Source organism: Lepus europaeus, chromosome 6, assembly GCF_033115175.1.
Source record: "Lepus europaeus isolate LE1 chromosome 6, mLepTim1.pri, whole genome shotgun sequence".
NCBI classification, from domain to species: domain Eukaryota; kingdom Metazoa; phylum Chordata; class Mammalia; order Lagomorpha; family Leporidae; genus Lepus; species Lepus europaeus.
The window spans coordinates 58,983,665-59,001,457 of NC_084832.1; the positions used below are offsets into that span (position 1 = coordinate 58,983,665).

General features: G+C 42.5%; 1 protein-coding gene across 2 annotated transcripts in view; it reads left to right on the top strand.

The window, feature by feature from the left end:
* The window catches only part of COG3 (component of oligomeric golgi complex 3), a 70,203-nt gene extending 52,815 nt beyond the window's left edge, over positions 1–17,388 (top strand). For both annotated transcript variants that reach the window (XM_062194162.1, XM_062194163.1), the window contains exons 18-23: positions 1,930–2,018; positions 2,128–2,262; positions 8,307–8,382; positions 12,450–12,577; positions 13,324–13,422; positions 15,433–17,388. In XM_062194162.1, the coding sequence (XP_062050146.1) occupies positions 1,930–2,018; positions 2,128–2,262; positions 8,307–8,382; positions 12,450–12,577; positions 13,324–13,422; positions 15,433–15,462 (557 nt within the window). In that variant the 3' untranslated portion in view covers positions 15,463–17,388. The remainder of the gene's footprint in view (positions 1–1,929; positions 2,019–2,127; positions 2,263–8,306; positions 8,383–12,449; positions 12,578–13,323; positions 13,423–15,432) is intronic.
* The last annotated feature ends 405 nt before the right edge of the window (positions 17,389–17,793 follow it).

Sequence of the window (17,793 nt, forward strand, 5' to 3'; positions counted from 1 at the left end):
TTAAGGATAAATCGTAAACATCCTTTACTTAAGCCATCCCTTTATGTCATGAATTCATTTCTCTCTTCTGTATTGGAACAATTGAGAGTCATTCAAATTATTTTCTCAAATAATGGTTCAGAACAACCCCAAACACAGAATTTCCAAGGTAGCAGGTTTTAATTCCCTAATTACTGTGCTTAGTTCTATAGAGGACCTGATTTGACTCACCTGAGAGCCAGTGTGGCCGCATTGCACAGTCACATGAAACAGCTGGCTCCTTTTCTTCCCCTAATGTCTGCTGTTCACTGCAGAGCCTGTTATAAAACCTGGTGTGTGTGTGCGCGCGCGCGTGTGTGTGTGCTATTCATATACATGGTCATTTTTTAAAACAGGAGCCAGATGTCCTGGCCTTCAGCTACACAGAATGCAGAATTTTTAGAAAGCATACTCTCCTTAGAGCCTTCCATCTCTTACTATTTTGCTTGATTTCTTTCTTTCTTTTCAGTGTGAGGTATGGGAGTGTTGCTCTTAGCCTGAAGAATTCCTGGCTGCTGGTGGTCCCTACTTTATTTAAGTGATAGGATAGGGCAGGGCTGATTTACTTTCTTTTGTTTCTTTTTCTTTCTTTTTTTTTTTTTTCTTTCTTTTTTTTTTTTTTTAGCATTTTTCATTTGAAAGGCAGAGTGATACAGATAGGGGGAGAAACAGAGATCTTCCACCTGCTGGTTCACTCCCCACATGGCTGCAACAGCTGGGGATGTGTCAGGCTGAAGCCAGGTCTCCCATGTGGGTTGCAGGGTCCCAAATACTTGGGCCATCATCTGCTGCTCTCCTAGGCAGATTAGCAGGGAGCTAGATCGGAGGTGGAGCAGCTGGGACTTGAGTTGGTGCTTGTATGGGATGTTGGCATCATCAGATGGTGGCTCAAGCTGTTGTACCACAACACTGGCTCCATTTTACTTCCTTTCATTTTTTCCTTGCCAATAATTTGCCGCTGCTTGGTTCTCATGTAGATACAGTGAGGTGTTAGAAAATGAAACATCCTAAGATTTGAACAAAATTTGGTTTAAATTATGTTTTTCTCCAGATATGTTAAGGCATATGTAACTGTACCATATGGTGATCTAATTCTATTTATTACAGAGTCTCTCAGGTTTCTTATAGAAAGACAGTAGACACAAAGAGCCATTTACAAAAGCTGTACCGTGAATATATGATATGATAGAGAGAGATTCTTTTTCATGAAGACCAGGATCAAGGCAGGAAGTGTTACTGGGATGTGTGCTTGCAAAACCAGGGCTGGAAGAATTTCATGCTTTGCTATCTCCGGTGAGACAAAGGAAAACAATGAAATGGTCTTTTCTTACTGTTACTTAATAATACTTGCTGTTTTTACTTTTAAGCCTCTAACCTCTCATGACTAACGTTATATCTTATTGCATTTGAACATCAATGAGACCTCAGTACTTTGCCTAGATTCTAGTTAGTCTGGAGGTTAAGGGGTAAATATGTCCTTTTGGTGTTTTCTTCCTGGCTGACACATTCATTTATTCACTCTGCTTCAAATGAATAAATTTCTGTGCCAGCCAGGATCTTAACAAAGAAGCTGGGTGAGTATGCAAATGTTTTGTTTTTTTTTCAAAGCCTATTAAACACCTTAAAAATAAAGCAGGGAAATTTTAGGGTGTTGATTACTGTTTATCTTTTTTTTTTTTCTGTAAATGAGTGATTAATAGTCATTTTGTAATTCTGACTTGTAGAAAATAATTCAGTGTGGCTGTTGTAGCCATCATTGGTACTCTGTCTCACCGTCTGGCATTTGTGGAGGTGATTGGTGAGGGCAAGATGGCCTTTTGCTTTGTGCTGGTAGAGAACTAGTATGTGTTACACATGGCTTCTCCTGTTGACTCTGTGCATGTTCACTGGATGAGTAATTTTGTTTCACAGATGCAGCATTTAAAATCCTGAACCCCATGACGGTACCAAGATTTTTTAGGCTGAACAGCAACAATGCCTTGATAGAGTTCTTGTTGGAGGTGAGAAGGAGTCTGTTTCATTGGCGGTGGGCTTTAAATGACATTCTTTACATGTCTGGTAATTTCTGGGCACATAAAAACAGGAGGAGACTGTCGTCTTCTTTTTCAGGGTACTCCCGAGATACGAGAACATTACCTTGACTCTAAAAAAGACGTAGACCGCCATCTGAAGTCGGCCTGTGAGCAGTTTATTCAGCAGCAGACCAAGCTGTTTGTAGAGCAGCTGGAGGAGTTCATGACAAAGGTATAGACGCTGGTGCCTAGTTGGTAAAGTCATTTTGCATTTTCCGCAGATTTCCTTTTGAATTAGCCTCTTGTGAACTCTCTGGCATAAAGAGAAGTAAGCCTGAATCCTAATGTCTCTGTTTGGGGACTCGCCATGTTTCCCGCTATGGAAGCCTTTTGGCTTACAGACTTTTAGATATGCATGCAGCATTTTTGTTCTAAGAGGGAGAGTGCAAATATGGCTAAACTAGTTATTGCTCACCCTGCTCAGCTACTGTTTATCCACATTGTAAGTTATCTGCATGTGGGTGGGGCTCCCTTTCTCCTGGACCTGCGTGTAGCAACATAGTCCTGTGTATTGGAGATCCCTGTTATATAACATGTCCCCTTTTACTTTGCATGGATAATTGAGAATTAAAAATTTATATCATTGCATTATTAACTGTCAGATACATGGATTTAATATTGAAATGGATGTTAACAGTCTGTCTTTTGTTTTGCCTCCTCCCTGCCCAAGTCTATCTGTCTAATCTAAAATTCATCCTCTGGTGAATGCAAAAAAAAAAAAAAACAGATCATGGCTATTTTGACATTTTTGTTTCAGCTTAATTTTTTTTCTTTGGACAGGCAGAGTTAGACAGTGAGAGAGAGACAGAGAGAAAGGTCTTCCTTTTCCGTTGGTTCACCCCCCAAATGGCTACTATGGCTGGTGTGCTGCACCGATCTGAAGCCAGGAGCCAGGTGCTTCTCCTGGTCTCCCATGCGGGTGCAGGGCATCCTCCACTGCACTCCTGGGCCACAGCAGAGAGCTGGACTGGAAGAGGAGCAACTGGGACAGAACCCAGAACCAGTGCCCCAACCGGGACTAGAACCCCGGGGTGCCGGTGCCGCAGGCAGAGGATTAGCCTAGTGAGCCGCGGCTTAATTTTAAAATGTCTCATTAAGGACTTAAAGATGTTTAGAAAGTCTTGAAATTAACTTTCATTTATTGAGCCTCTATTGTCTATCTCAGACTTGTATACTATCTATCTCAGACTTGTGTTAGGGGATATCATAAAAAGAATAAAATATAATTACTGTATTTTTTAAAATATAAATAAATGTTTCAAATAAATAAATAAATGCATATTTATTTGAAAGTCGGGGTTACACAGAGAGGGAGAGACAGAGATATCTTCCATCTGCTGTTTCATTCCCCAAATAGCCACAACAACCAGCACTGGGCCAGGCTGAAGCCAGGAGCCAGAAGCGTCTTCCAGATCTCCCATGTGGGTGCAGTGGCCCAAGGACTTGGGCCATCTTCCACTGCTTTCCCAGGTGCATTAGCAGGGAGCTGGATTGGAAGTGGAGCAGCCAGAATGTGAACCAGAGCCCATATGTTATGCTGGCACTGCAGGCGGAGGCTTAATGTTCTCCACCATAGATCACTGCTTCTTAACTGGGCAGACAAGATGGATATGTGACACATCCAAGAGTTGGCCAGGCAGACTGTTCACTAGCACCTTGCACTGTGTCTGCCAGCACTGATAGGCCAGAAGATATTAAAAATTATTAAAAAGGTCAAAAGAGCAAATAAAGAAATGTTAAAACACATCACTCTTGTTTATCATTGATTTATATTACTTGTTTAGTAGATTTCAGTTCATTCCTACCAAGTACTTGGAATATGTCTTTGTTGTTACTACCACAAAAATTTAAAAGGAAGAATAGTAGAAATGTTTTGTGCTTTTTTTTGAATGATTTATTTATTTGAAAGGCAGGGTTATAGAGAGAAGAGAGGGGGATCCATCTTCCATCCTCTCATCTTCACTCCTCACATGGCCACAAGGGCAGGGCCTGGGACAGGATGAAGTCAGGAGCCAGGAACTTCATCTGGATCTCCCATGTGGGTGCAGAGGCCCAATCCCTTGGGCCAGGTTCTGGTGCTTTCCCAGGCGCATTAGCAGGGAGCTGGATGGGAAGTGGAGCAGCCAGGACTCTAACCAGTACCCATACGGGATGCCGTTGTTGCAGGCAGTAGTTTACTTGCCAAGCCCTAACACCAGCTCCAGCACTTTTCCTCTTTCATCTCTGGGCCCTCACTTCTGCTCCCTCAGTGTCTAATACAGTATTTCATGGGCAGCTAATATTTAGTGGATAGCCAATATTTAGTGCTACAGTGTACAGCACTGAACATCCCTGTTGTCGTATTCCAAATTCATGTCCCTTTCTCTCCCATTGGCATGGAGTGAGTCAGAGACAGACATAAACACGCAGAAATATAAGCCCTAGAGTTCACATAATGATCACTTAAGGCCTTGTAGCTTAGAATTTGTGAATCAGATATCTTGCATTTTTTATATGGTGACTATTCCTAGCATTCTGAATCACAGAATAAGAATAAAAGATTTTAAAACTTTAAATACTTTTTTTTTAAAGGTACACCTCTACACTTCCACCTGCAAGTGCAGAATCTCATTGTTTTATTCACTTAACTTTTAGTAAGTCCTGCTTGTACTTTGATAACTGGTACAGAAAGAAAACAGTATCTCATCCTTCATGTTTATGTTTGTAGATTGTAGTGTTTACCCTGTGGGTATCAACAAACTGTCCTCAGCTTGTTTCTACGTTTTGGCTGATCCTTATGTAGGTTGACGTAGTAAAACAAACTGTGTAAGTGCGAAGAGAACCTTTTTAGGTTATCTGACTTATTTTTGAGCCCTCAGACCTATGGTGACCTTGGCCATTGTGTTCATGCCATTCTTCTCCTCCCGGGGTCTCCCCTGTTGGGATATTCCACTCTCATGAATTCTCGCTGTGTCCCCAGTACCTTGAGTAAGGGAAGCCTCTTCATTCCACAGATCAAGAAACTTAAAGTTTTGTAGATTGGCCAAAAGTATATGATGAGATAAACCTTTCTACATCTTCTTCATTTGTCTGTTTCCTTCCTAATTCTTGGTATAATTAGCAGTCTTCCCTGAGGAAGATAAAATAAGTACTAAAAATATGTGCTCTTGTGCCTTGTTTCCTATTCTTGGAAAAATAACCTTTTCTGAGATTTAAATGACTCAAAGGAGTGCAGCACTGTTCTAAGTGTTGTGAGTAGAGGTACAGATGAAAGTATTTGGGTTAGATTCGTTTCTTTTTTTTAAAAAAATTATTTTATGTATTTGAAAAGCAGAGTAACAGAGAGAGAAGGAGAGGCAGAAAGAGAGTTCTTCCATTTACTGGTTCATTCCCCAAATGGCTGCGATGGCCAGGGCTGGGCCAGGCTGAAGCCAGGATCTTGGAACTCCATCCAGGGCTCCCACAAAGGTGGCAAAGGCTCAGGTACTTGGACCATCTTCCCCTACTTTCCCAGGTGCTTTAGCAGGGACCTGGATCAGAAGTGGAGCAGCAGTGGAAACTAGAACCAGTGCTCCAGTATGGAATGCCTGTGTGACAAGGTGTGGCTTGTCCTGCTTGCTGGCCCCCGGGTCAGATTATTTTCTACCTTCAAAAACATGCTTGGGGCTGGCACTGTGGTGTAGTGGGTAAAGCCGCTGCCTCAGTGCCGGCGTCCCATATGGGCGCCAGTTCAAGACCCGGCTGCTCCACTTCCAATCCAGCTCTCTGCTACAGCCTGGGAAAACAGTAGAAGATGGCCCATGTCCTTGGGCCCCTGCACCTGTGTGGAGGTTCTTGGCTCCTGACTCCAGATTGGTCCAGAATTTCATCATACTGGCTATTGCATGAAACAAACTCAGTGAGACTTAGAAAGGTGCTGGGTGTAGTGGAAAGCGTGTAAATTTGGGATCAGGAAAACTGCGCCCAGACCTCTTCTGCATCCTCCTCACTAAACTGCTGGCAAGTCCTCTTCTCCAGGCCTTGGTTTTCTGACCTCTACGGCGGAGATGGCTACAGCATCTGCCCTTCCTACCGAGGGTTATGCTGGGGACCAAGGAGGATCATGTGTGTCGAAGCACTTTGTAATCGTGGAGTGCTGCCGAAATGTTGTTCTATAGTAAACTAGGACAGATACGAACATTTTGCTGTAGTGAAAACTCTGAGGCATTTTAAAGGAAGTATAATTTCAGGTTTATAGCTCAGCTAAAAAGAGTTTCCTTCTGGTGGGACCTGTTCACACTGAAGAATCAACCTCATGTAGAAAACACTCATTTTCTTTGAAGCAATTTGATAAAATATTGCAAGTTTATTTTTAATATTTCCTCTGAAGTGTTGATTTCTTCAGTAATACTCTAAACTTTCTTGATGTAGTGCATGTAGTAGAATTGGATCGATAACCTTAATTCCTGCTCTCAAGGAGTTATAACCTAGTGGGAAATCAAGTTAGAAAAATATGTAAATGTTGATATATATTCAGCAGTGTCTTTGTCAGACAGTTGGTCTTTGTTCATCACCAGATTTTAACAAAGATGGAGCTAACTGGGGAAAACTTCTGAAGAAAAATAGAAAAGAGAGAAATATGCAAGTCTGTATTTGTTTTTAATATTAAAGTCATTGTAAATAGCCTAAATATATGTCATGAAATTGGCTACATTCTGGAACAAGGGGAATGGTTAGGCAGACATTATTATTAAATAATAAAAGATGTTAAGCCTACAGATTTATGTGGGGAAAACATTACGGAACATTGTGTTCCCATTTAATAAGTATGTACACCTGAATATGTTTGTATTTTTATATTGGGAAACATTTTGGATAATATACTTTCAAGAGTGAATGTGATTTTCTTTTAACATTGTCTAATTAATTGATACTCATGAGTTTGTTTGTGAAAACTACATCTCCCCACAATAAAAAATAAAGACATGGACAGAAATTGAATGGGAGGAGGAAAGGGGTGATTTTCCTCATGTAGACAGAATGAGTAGTCCCCTGATAGATACAGAAAGTAGAAATCAAGTAGAAAAGAAAGAAGGCTGTGGAGATCTGAGCTAACGTTGCACCTGTCTCTGCCCATCCTCTGTCTAAATATATGTGTGGCCCTTGTTATTGGAAATCAAAAGAGTTGGTGCTCAAGTTTTTGTAATGAGACTTTCCAGTGAGGCCAGGGCCCTGACGTGGATCCTTTGGGACATGACCATCGTTTAAAAAAAAAAAAAGTTTTATGTAGTGCTCACTCTCCCCAGCTACCCCCTTACACAATTTGCTATTTTAGGAATAGTCTTGTCCAAGCAGCTAACTGTACTTTTTTTTTTTTTTTAAGTATTTATTTATTTGAGAGAGCAAGAGACAGAGATTTCCATTTCCTGGTTCACTCCCCAAGTGCCCGAAAACAGCTGGGGCTGGCTCAGATGGGAGGTGGGAGCCTGGAACTCCATCCAGGTCTCCCATGTGGGTGGCAGATCCCCGCACGTTTGAGCAACACTGCTGCCTCTTGTGGGCTGCATTAGCACGAAGCTGGAATCAGAAGCCAGAGCCAGAAATTGAACCCAGGCTCTCTGATATGGGAAGCAGGCATCTTAGCTGTTAAGCTAAACACTCATGCATTTTGGGGTTTGCTTCTGTTTATTGCTGCTGAGGAATGAAAAAGAGTTGAGTAGAAGATGGACAGCTAGTCTCGTCTGTAGCACTTGGCTGGCCAAGTGTGCCTTTTGGTGGCATTTGAAAGTCTTATTTGTTTTAATGATATTCTTTCTGCCTATCATGATAAGAAAAAAAAGATCCTTTCAGTGTGTAAAGGAGATTTTGTCCTGCCACGGTGACATTTTTCTAACAACATACAATAAAAGTTTAGTATTAATATAGCAGTTCACTTAAGAGAGACCTGCTTTGTGTTGGCTGTTCTCCAGAGCTTTTTTTTTTCTCGCCTTGAAATGTTTCAAGCCGAATGCCTTAGGACTGTGGTCTGGTTTTTTGCAAGATAGTATATACATCGAAATCTCAAAAGAGGTTTTGCTAAAAAATTGTATTAGCTGTAAAGGATTAAGAGATCCAGTGCATTTTTGTTAGGATTGCACATTTGATTACCATTATGTTTTTAATAAGTTTTAATGCTGATGTGTGTCCTTTGAGAACAATACAGGTTTAATTTGTCATCAGTGAAATGAAACTACTTCTTCTTTTTGTTTCCTCTACCAGGTCTCAGCATTAAAAACAATGGCCAGCCAGGGAGGCCCCAAGTATACTCTCTCACAGCAGCCTTGGGCACAACCAGGTATTTGGATTTTACTGTCTTGGATTTCTTTTTTAGGGTCGTATTAATTTGCATGTACACAGTCCTTGCTGTCACAGCTTGGAGTTGGTTTTATACTCACTTTGGGGTCCTACCATGTGAGATAATGCAAGATTCAGTTTGGAGCTGACAGGTCTTAATTGGTTAGTACTGCTTGCATTTCAGCAAGCATTCCAAAGCTGGAAGAGTTTAAAAAATTTTGACCAGTTGACACTAAAATGTGACTTAGGTGGAAACCCTTTGAGTCTTCTGCACCCTTGCCCCTCATTGTATTAGAGCTTTGATGAAAATACTGTATTTGATAGGATGAAATTATGGAGAGAGCATACCTGTTTTCAAATATGTGAAGAAATGTTGGGCCACTATTTTGTTCCATATTGTATCCAAGTTACATCCTCTGTTGACGTTTTAGGGTATTCGAAAAAAAATTATGAAAATTAAGGTGTCTGTTGGGAGCTGGCAGGCACCATTGTCGTCTGATTGGCAGATATATTTGAGATGTTCAGTGTAAATTTTTTTGTGTGCTAGAGGGATTCTTTTTTTTTTTTTTTTTTTTTTGGCCATTAGTATTAGACATTTGTGGGTTATTTTTGAAGTATTTTGTGGCATTTTAAGTTGCATTAAACCAGAATAAGTTATTTTGGTATTTCTGGCCATCCCCTGGCCCATGTTGTGATAGAGAACCTTTGAAACTAAAAAGGACAAAATGGTGAAAGAATCAGTGTTCTAATTATGTTAAGCTGTGTTCAAGTTGGAGGGCAGCTTTTTGCACATAGTGAGAGATCCAAAGAGTAATTCTGGGTTTGCATCCATGAAAACTTGGCTGTCTGCAGGCACCTAATGTGGAATCAACTATTGAGTGCAATTGGTTTTCCATATTGAAAGAATGTTATGTCTGCCAGGTATTCATTTCCTTTGGAGAAAATTATTGAAGCCACTCTAAACCTCCAAAATCTTCATATGGTAATGCCTCAAATTAATTTGAAGTTGAACCAAGAGTTAAAAAGAGTACTATGCATCTTCAAAGGAAATTTGTGCATGCAGAGAGTTATCGGTTGTTTTTGAAAGGACGACAGGATTTTGTTTGAAAGGTTCCTCTGTGAACCCCGAGGTTGCCAGTACAGGTTTGCCATCGCTAGGTCTTGCAAGTAAACTGTGATATGCTTCAGGGCTTTTGTTTACTGTGGTGGAAGACAGGGCATGTTCCGCTCGCTTTGTCACTTTGAATGTTTGTATTTGTGTATGAGATGGAAATCTTTGACATCTTTACTGAAACTCAGAGCCCACTCGATGAAACAAGCAAGAATTGGCTTCTTTGGCGACATTGGACGTTCTGATCGGCATTTGTGAACATGCTCGCCACCTAATCCCGGTGTTGCCAGCCAGGAAGCACTTTCCAGGATCTAGCTCAGCATGACTCTGGAAGGAATCCTCGTGGGGTTTGGCTGATTGCAGCCTTTGGCTCGAGCTTTCAGTCGCTTACAGAGCGTACTTAGAAATAGGGACTGGTTTTTATTTTGAACATTTATGGGTGTAATACGTCTTTCTTAAAACAGGTAGATTCCAGCAAATAGGCATAGGCGTGTTTAGTACAGCTAAGCCCAGGGCCTTGATGCATAATTAATGCACTGTTCTTTTCCCTTTGGAAAGATTCTTTCAAAATAGGGGCTTGTCATTTTCTCAAGTGGAATCCTAATAGAATTCATAGAATTAAGTCTGTTGCGCTCTTAAGCATTACCAGAATTGTCATTAGCAAAGCCGGGGTGGATCAAGGAAACTGACAAAGGACAAATTGAAAGGGTTTGCTGGTTTGGCATTTAACCCGTTTTGTTTCTTTCTGAGTGAGGACATCTTAGTGAAATAGTGGTATTCATTTGGTTTATCTTGTTGCTTGTGTCTTACGTCCCATTTTGCCACTGAAAAAGCGTGGAGTGGATTTTTCATGATTTGTAATGCACGCAGCCCACACTTCTAGGCCAAAGAGAGATTTAGGGGCATCTTGGGGTGGGCGTGTTAAGGACCGTCTGGGCCCCTTGACCCCAGAAACCGAGGGTTGCTGCTTCCCGCAGGCTTGGTCTGCTGCCCAGGGACCATCTCATGCTCAGCTCACAGGAGGGTGGGTTCTGAACTGAAAGCCAATTTGTTCATTTCCCCTGGGAACTTCTCGGTTTTGGAGTCAGAAGGCACTGTATTCAGCTAGCCTGTGTACCCCTTTCTGGTTGACAAGGGCACTGGACACCGGCTTAGTGATACCTGAAGCCTTGGTGATGATAGACCCAGAGTGTGTGGAAGCAGGTGTCTTCAGGGGCTTTCATGTGTGTGCAGAAGCAGCAGCAGTTCCTGCATTGCTTGTTCTTGAGTACGCTGCACTTTCTCCCCTGCCTCACCACAACCCACCCTCCATTGAAAACTTGTTTCTACGTGGGATGAAATTTGAACTGTGAAAAGGTGTAAAATGAAAAGTAATTCTACTCTCAACCTCTAGAATAGCCCTATCGCAGTTTCTTTCTCCAAATGGATTATGTACCTACCAGCGCATATGGACTTAAAAAAAATGTTGCCCAAATGAGACTAAACTGTGCCTCTTGCCCTTGGTGTACCAGCGCATCCAGCTGTCTCCTTGCTGTGTAGTAGCCATGTGATTTCTTTAGTAATGCTGTAAATGGATATTTATTTTTGGTTTTCTTTTTTTTTAAAGAGTTATTTATTTATTTCAAAGTCAGAGTTACATAGAGAAGAAGAGTCAGAGAGAGAGAGGTCTTCCACCCACTGGTTCACTCCCCAATTGGCTGCAATGGCTGGAGCTGCGCCGATCCAAAGCCAGGAGCCAGGAGCTTCCTCCGGGTCTCCCATGCGGGTGCAGGGGCCCAAGGACTTGGGCCATCTTCTTCTGCTTGCCCAGGACTTAGCAGAGAGCTGGATGGGAAGTAGAGCAGCTGGGACTTGAACCAGCATCCATATGTGATGTGGGCACTGCAGGCGTTGGCTTTACCCGCTACGCCACCGCCACCGTGCTGGCCCGTTTTGGTTCTTTTTTTAAAAAATTATTTATTTTATTTGAAAGGCAGAGTTACAGAGAGTGAGAGGAAGAGAGAGAGAGAGGTCTTTCATCTTCTGGTTCACACCCCAAATGGCCACAACAGCTGGAGCCCAGCTGATGCAAAACTAGGAGCCAGGAGCTTCTTCCAGGTCTCCCATGGGGGTGCAGGGCCCAAGCACACAGACCATCTTCTTTCCCAGGCCATAGAAGAGAGTTGGATGGGAGCTAGAGCAGCTGGGAGTTGAACTGATGCTCATCTGGCATGCCAGTACTGCAGACAATGGCGTAACCTGCTCTGCCACAGCGCTGGCCCCTATTTTCAGTTCTTGATAGGCCATATTTCTTTTTTTTTTTTTTTAAGATTCATTTGTATATATTTTTCAATCATTTTTTTAAAAGATTATTTGACAGGCAGAGTTAGAGAGGGAGAGAGACAGAGATCTCTTCCATCCACTGGTTCACTCCCCAAATGGCCACAACTGCCAGAGCTAGACTTATTTGATGCCAGGAACCAGGAGCTTCTTCTGTGTCTCCCACATGGGTGCAGGGGCCCAAGGACTTGGGCTTTCCCAGGCACATTAGCAGGGAGCTGGATTGGAAGTGGAGCAGCCAATACCCAAATTGGAGCCCATATGGGATGGTGGCATTGCAGGTGCCTACATGCCACAATAGCACCTCTTTTTTTTTTTTTTTTTTTTAAGCCTTATCTCTTATCTCCAAATTCCAAGGGCCACATTACTGCCTCCTGTAACTGTCCTGAGGCATGCTGGGAAGCTGGTAGGGCAGGGGTATTATTCGTTGCTTTAGCCTTTGGGATTGAAATTTTGTATATAGTAGATGCATAATATTTGCGATTAAACTTGATAAATGAAAAAAATGAAAGAAATTCAATAGGGAAATAAAAAGTGTTTTCTTTTGCCATTTGTCTCTCCTTTCGTTCCCCTGTGAATTAAAATAGAAATGTTTCTTCTCTTTTCTCGTAATACTGATGAGGTTAATTTCTTTCCAGCAAAGGTCGGTGACCTTGTGGCTACTGCCTATAAGACAATAAAAGCAAAGTTGCCTTTGACGTTGAGAAGTATGTCATTGTACCTATCTAATAAAGATACCGAGTTCATCTTGTTTAAACCTGTTAGGGTGAGTATTGTGATCATTTACTGGATGTTGGCTGGTGACTTCAAGGGGTGTTGCCTCATGTACCATTTTCTTCTTTCCATAGTCATTGATTAATAATCACTGCAGTTCTTGCAAAGCTTAAAAGGCCTGTGTCTATCTAATCACAACTTCCCCCCACCCCCCATTCTCACTTTGTCTTACGTTTCTTATGTTACCTTTGAGAGTAGAAATTAGTAAATAAACAAGAAGTCAGGGCCTCACGCTGCATACGGCCCAACACCTGAGCCGTAGCGTGTCAGGAGCTGCGCCCCATTCTCCTGGTGAGTCGTGGAAATAAATGGCTTGCAGTCGCTGCCAAGGGACCAATGTCAGAGGAGATTTAGGACTCCTAACTTGCAGTTCCGTGTTGAGCTCACATCTTCACCCAAGGGGTTGGTTGATTTTTAAAGTACGTTTTATGTGTCTGGGAACTTTATTATCTTTTGTGTAAGAAATTGCTGCTGAAGACTCTTATTATTCTCCAGGGGGAAGGGCATGCTAGAGGTTCGTTTTCTAGGAAGTATTGTCTGATAAGTCTTCATCAGGTTGTGCTAGCATGTGAAATGCTAAGTGCAAATTATACCTCTTTGGGAATTTTATGGAAGATACATTTCCTCCACTCTTCTTGGCAAATATTACAATTTAGCATTCTTAGTGCTTCATGTTTAAACCATGGTGTTTTTTTTTTGTGTGTGACTCATTTGATATGATCTTCTCTCCTTTCTAAGAATAATGTTCAGCAAGTCTTCCAGAAGCTCCATGCTCTGTTAAAGGAAGAGTTCAGCCCCGAAGACATGCAGATCATTTCCTGCCCTACTATGGAGCAGGTGAGCTCTGGAGTGAAGGCCTCTGGGACTTTCTTGAGTAGGTGATGTCCTTAAGCAAGCATGTTTGTAATGTTATTTGGAAAATTGTAGCTTATTCTGATGAGTAAAAATTTAACTTTTAATGTGCTGTCTCCAATTTTAGGGACGGGGTGGGGGGTTTTAGAATTTTCAGTTGCTTTTATCCTTTCTGCTAGTGAAAATTGCTGTGTTCGGGATGAATGACTTGTGAAATGCTCAAATAGTGGCATTTAACTTGCTGAGTAATTTTCTTTGAAATATGCACGAGAGGCTCAAATTTCAGATGGAACAAAAGGAAAGTTATTTTAGAGATTAGAATAGATAATAGAAGTGTTTCTGTTTTTTTCTGTTCTTTCTAAATTTAATATATTAAAAAAACCAACCTGGATATAGAGCCCAGTCTCTGTTGATTGTCATTCATTTATTCAGTTCAGTGAGCAATTTTTTATTGTGTACCTGCTGTGCATTAAGTGTAGCCTGGGGCTGTGGAGATGATTTCATTTCTGGTCTTCAGTATAGCATCATTTAGAAACATAGTATGTGGCAAGGTTTGCAGAGTTTAGGGAGAGTGGTTAAAGTTGGTGAGAGCCTGGCTGGAGCAGACAAACAGGGGGAGGGGAGGGAATGGAGACCGAAGATGTGAGTAGAGCACTTAGGTCGTTTATTCATGGGGAGGAAAAAAATAGGGTGAGGAATCCAAGGAAGGCCATTCAGCTTAGTTGTCTCATTTTTCTGGTTTTCTTGAGCGTAGTAGAGGTGAAATAGCTGGATTGTAAACTCCAACATATGGCAGTACAGTTATTCTGTGGGTTTATTTTGTTATAATTTCAAAACTGGAGATAGGATGCCAGAGTGGTGTCAGGAGCTCGCATATATCCGTTGTCTCATTCACTTACACTTTGCCCCTTTTGCTTGATCGCTTTCTCCTTTCCCCTTTCCCGAAATCCTTTGAGAGGAAGTTGGGCGACACTGTGCTCTGTTACTCCAGAGTGCCGAGTGCATTTCCTGGGAACAAGGAAATTCTCTTAAAGGACTCCGATACTTATCAAAACAGGAAATTTATCTCTGATGCTACTATGTAGTCCACAGTTCATACTGAAATTCTACCAGTGTTCCAATAATGTCCTCTATAGATGGCTCCCCTGGTCCAGGTCCAGGCCCCGCCCCTGCCTTACTGTCCCGTGTCATGTCAGTGTAGTTTGTTAAACTTGGAGCTGTTCCACAGCCTTTTCTGACCTAGGATGGGCCAGTTACTTTGTGGACTATCTCAATTTGCCAGTGGCTCTTTCCTCCTGATTAGATTCAGGTTTTGTGTTTTTGGGCAGGAAAAACATAGTACACATTTCTAGAAGAGGCTGGGGTGATCTTCCTGATTCCCCAAGCAATTGTACCATATACAAGAGTTCACAGCCAGGTCTGTTTCACCTCTAAGTCTCCAGGGCCTGGGTGCAGGCCGCCTCCTTCCCTGTCTTCCCCACCACCCTCCATCTGCCATCTCTGTGGCCATGTGCCTCTGGGGGTCAGGCCCTCCCTTGCAGAGTGGAGAGGTCACCCATATGGTGGGTAGAGTTCCCGTGTGAGCTGGAAGTCACTCATCAGGCCCGTTCGTCTGCATTGAGTCTAGCTTGCACTTGGCTCTTCCCAGAATACTCTCTGCATAGGAAAAGGTGCAATTGATTACATAGATATATCTCTGTCACTCATCAGTGTTGGTATTGGTATTGTGGGCTTTGCCTGCATCCTCACTGAATCTAAAATGACTTGAAGGCCTGGATTTGCTGGTGGAAAGCAACTTCCCCCCGGGGCCTATGTGTGCTCAGTGTCCCGTGGCTGCATCCAAGATCCCCCGGCATCAAGGGCCAGTTTTACAGCCATGCTGCCTGGTCTCATACTCTTGGTCCTTTTCTCTCGTGCTGTTTGTGAGGCTCTGTGCTTTCCCTGCCGATGGTGTTTCACAGCCGAGCTGATGCAGCCCTACATTTTGTTTTAAAGCTGAACCTGCTGCTGATGGTTTCCAAGTAAGCCGGCCAGTCGGGCTGTGCCTGCCCATGGTCTGTCCCGGAGGAGTGGCCCGAGAAGTCTGGCGGCCTGCAGGACACTGAGGAATCGGATGTGGGAACAGCCTCGAGGACCACACAGGAGTGCTGCTCAGTGCCGGCTACAAATGCAGTATAAGCAAAGTGGTAAAAGATCGCTGTTTCCCATTTCAGAACATCAAAATGCCAAAGATTGATTGACGAGCGGTGGTAACTGCCCCCTTGAATGGTCCCAAGAAGTGTGTGAGAGAGGTCGCTATGGCAGGCACACAGTGAAATGTTTCTTCATGAAAGATGCGCAATGAAAGTGGGTTACCCTAAGTGAAGTTTGCGAAAAGACAGCTAATTAGAAAGCTTCGAAGAGCCGAGGTTGCTAACGCATGAAACCCTGCACCACTTTGAACCATTGAGCATTCCACAGTGACGTTTTTACTTCCAGAAATGTTATTTCTACACTCTATTTAATGTGATGTTTCTCCTGTCATTTTTGAAGCTTAGTTTGGAGTAGGTTGGTTGCTTGCGACAACACAGTTTTGCTTTCCTGGGAACTCGGCATGTTATCTTTCTCCATGTCTGACATGAGGTGGTTACAGAAGCAAGAACCTCATCTAAGGCCCCAGTAGCTGTACTCCCTGAGTTGCTTAGGTGCAGAGTGTTCAAAGGCAGTAGCCACGTGCAGTTCTCTGGTGAGGATCTCCATGGTACGCCAGTCAGTGCTTGTGAGTGGGAATTACCAGTGCAGGTGTTCTTACCTTGGGCCCATAAAGCAGAGAAGGAAAGCCGGTGAGTAGCGCATCTCATGGATGCAGGACAGGGCTGGCAGACGGCTGTACGCGGCCCTCGTTTTCAGGAGTGCTTTGCAGAGTGAATGCTTTCATGTCCTGTCTGTCCAGCTGGCTGAGCTGTGCTGTGCTGCGTCCCAGCCTCGTGGATCTCCAGCCCAGAATGCATTTTAGCAACAAACACGGGCTAACAAACACTACCCACACCTAAGAACCGCCACACGCTATCAGGGATCACAAAATAAATTATGCGCACCTGGGAATTTTCCTACAAATATCCCTTTCCTGATTGGATAGGTTTTATCTCCAGTGTTATAGCAGGTGTAGCTGCTTCTTGTTTCAAAAAGAATTCTCAGTTACTCAGACACTGGTCTGGAGGAGGATATTGCCAAGGGCTCTGGGACAGGGCCAGTGACCTCGGAAGTACTTAACAGGTGGTGCCTGTAACTCATGAGACAAGCCGGTAGCTGCATTTCTCAGCCTTGAAAGAGGCTGCTTTGAGTGTGCGGCTGGCTTAAGTGTCCTGATGTCTGTCACTTGTAACGGGTCACTTGTTTCTCAACTCAGTTTAAGTTGGTGATGGACGTTGTTTGATAGAGCTTATTACAACCGTTTGGGGAAGGTATAAGGTGAGAGGGTCCATATGCAGTCTTTGCCATGAAATGAATGAATTAGGAAGATTGTATTTACTTCCACTTACTGTTTAAAATACATGTTTAATGAAATGAACTGTAAAATACCAGTTTTGTGTAGTATATGTACATTTGATTTTTAAATAACCTTTCCAAAGAAATGTGGGTTTGATTATTGTACAGTACTGTGACTGGTTTTGTTTGATGTACAGAGCAGAGTGTGTTCTTAAATATAAAAGTATTTAACAGCACTTGTTCTTGTGTTTTGGTCTTAAGTTTCTGAAACACTCAAACATCTTAAAAAGTGCTGAGTAGGTAGTAGTGATCCAACTTGTTTGCTAAATGACTATTTGTTTAAATCTGTACAGTTTCAAGTATTTCCTTATACAAAGAGTGTATATACTTTCAAATAATTTAAAATGCTTTATATTATTTGGCTAGAAATTGCTGTTTTTAATAAATGTGAATTTTTTTAAAAATAAAGATTTTTGCTTTCTACTTTGTCCTCATGTGTCAGTATGTATGTGAATTCTTTAAAGTTGTAATTTGGTGCTGGCATTGTGGTGCTGCAGGTTAAGCTGCTACTTGTGACCCGAGCATTCTATGCTCTGCTTCCGATTCAGCTCCCTGCTAATGCACCTGGGAAGGCAGTGGAAGATGGCCCAAGTGCTTGGGTCCCTGTCTCCCTGGTGGGAGACCCAGATGGAGTTCCAGGCTCCAGGCTTTGTTCTGGCCCAGCCCCAGCCATTGCAGCCATTTGGGGAGTGAACCAACAAGTGGAAGATCTCTTTCTCTTTCTCTCCTGCATGCACTCTCTCTCTCTCTCTCTCTTTGCCTTCCAAATAAATAACACTAAATTTAAAAAATTTTTATTTGTAATTAAGATAGCATGTAGATTTCTGT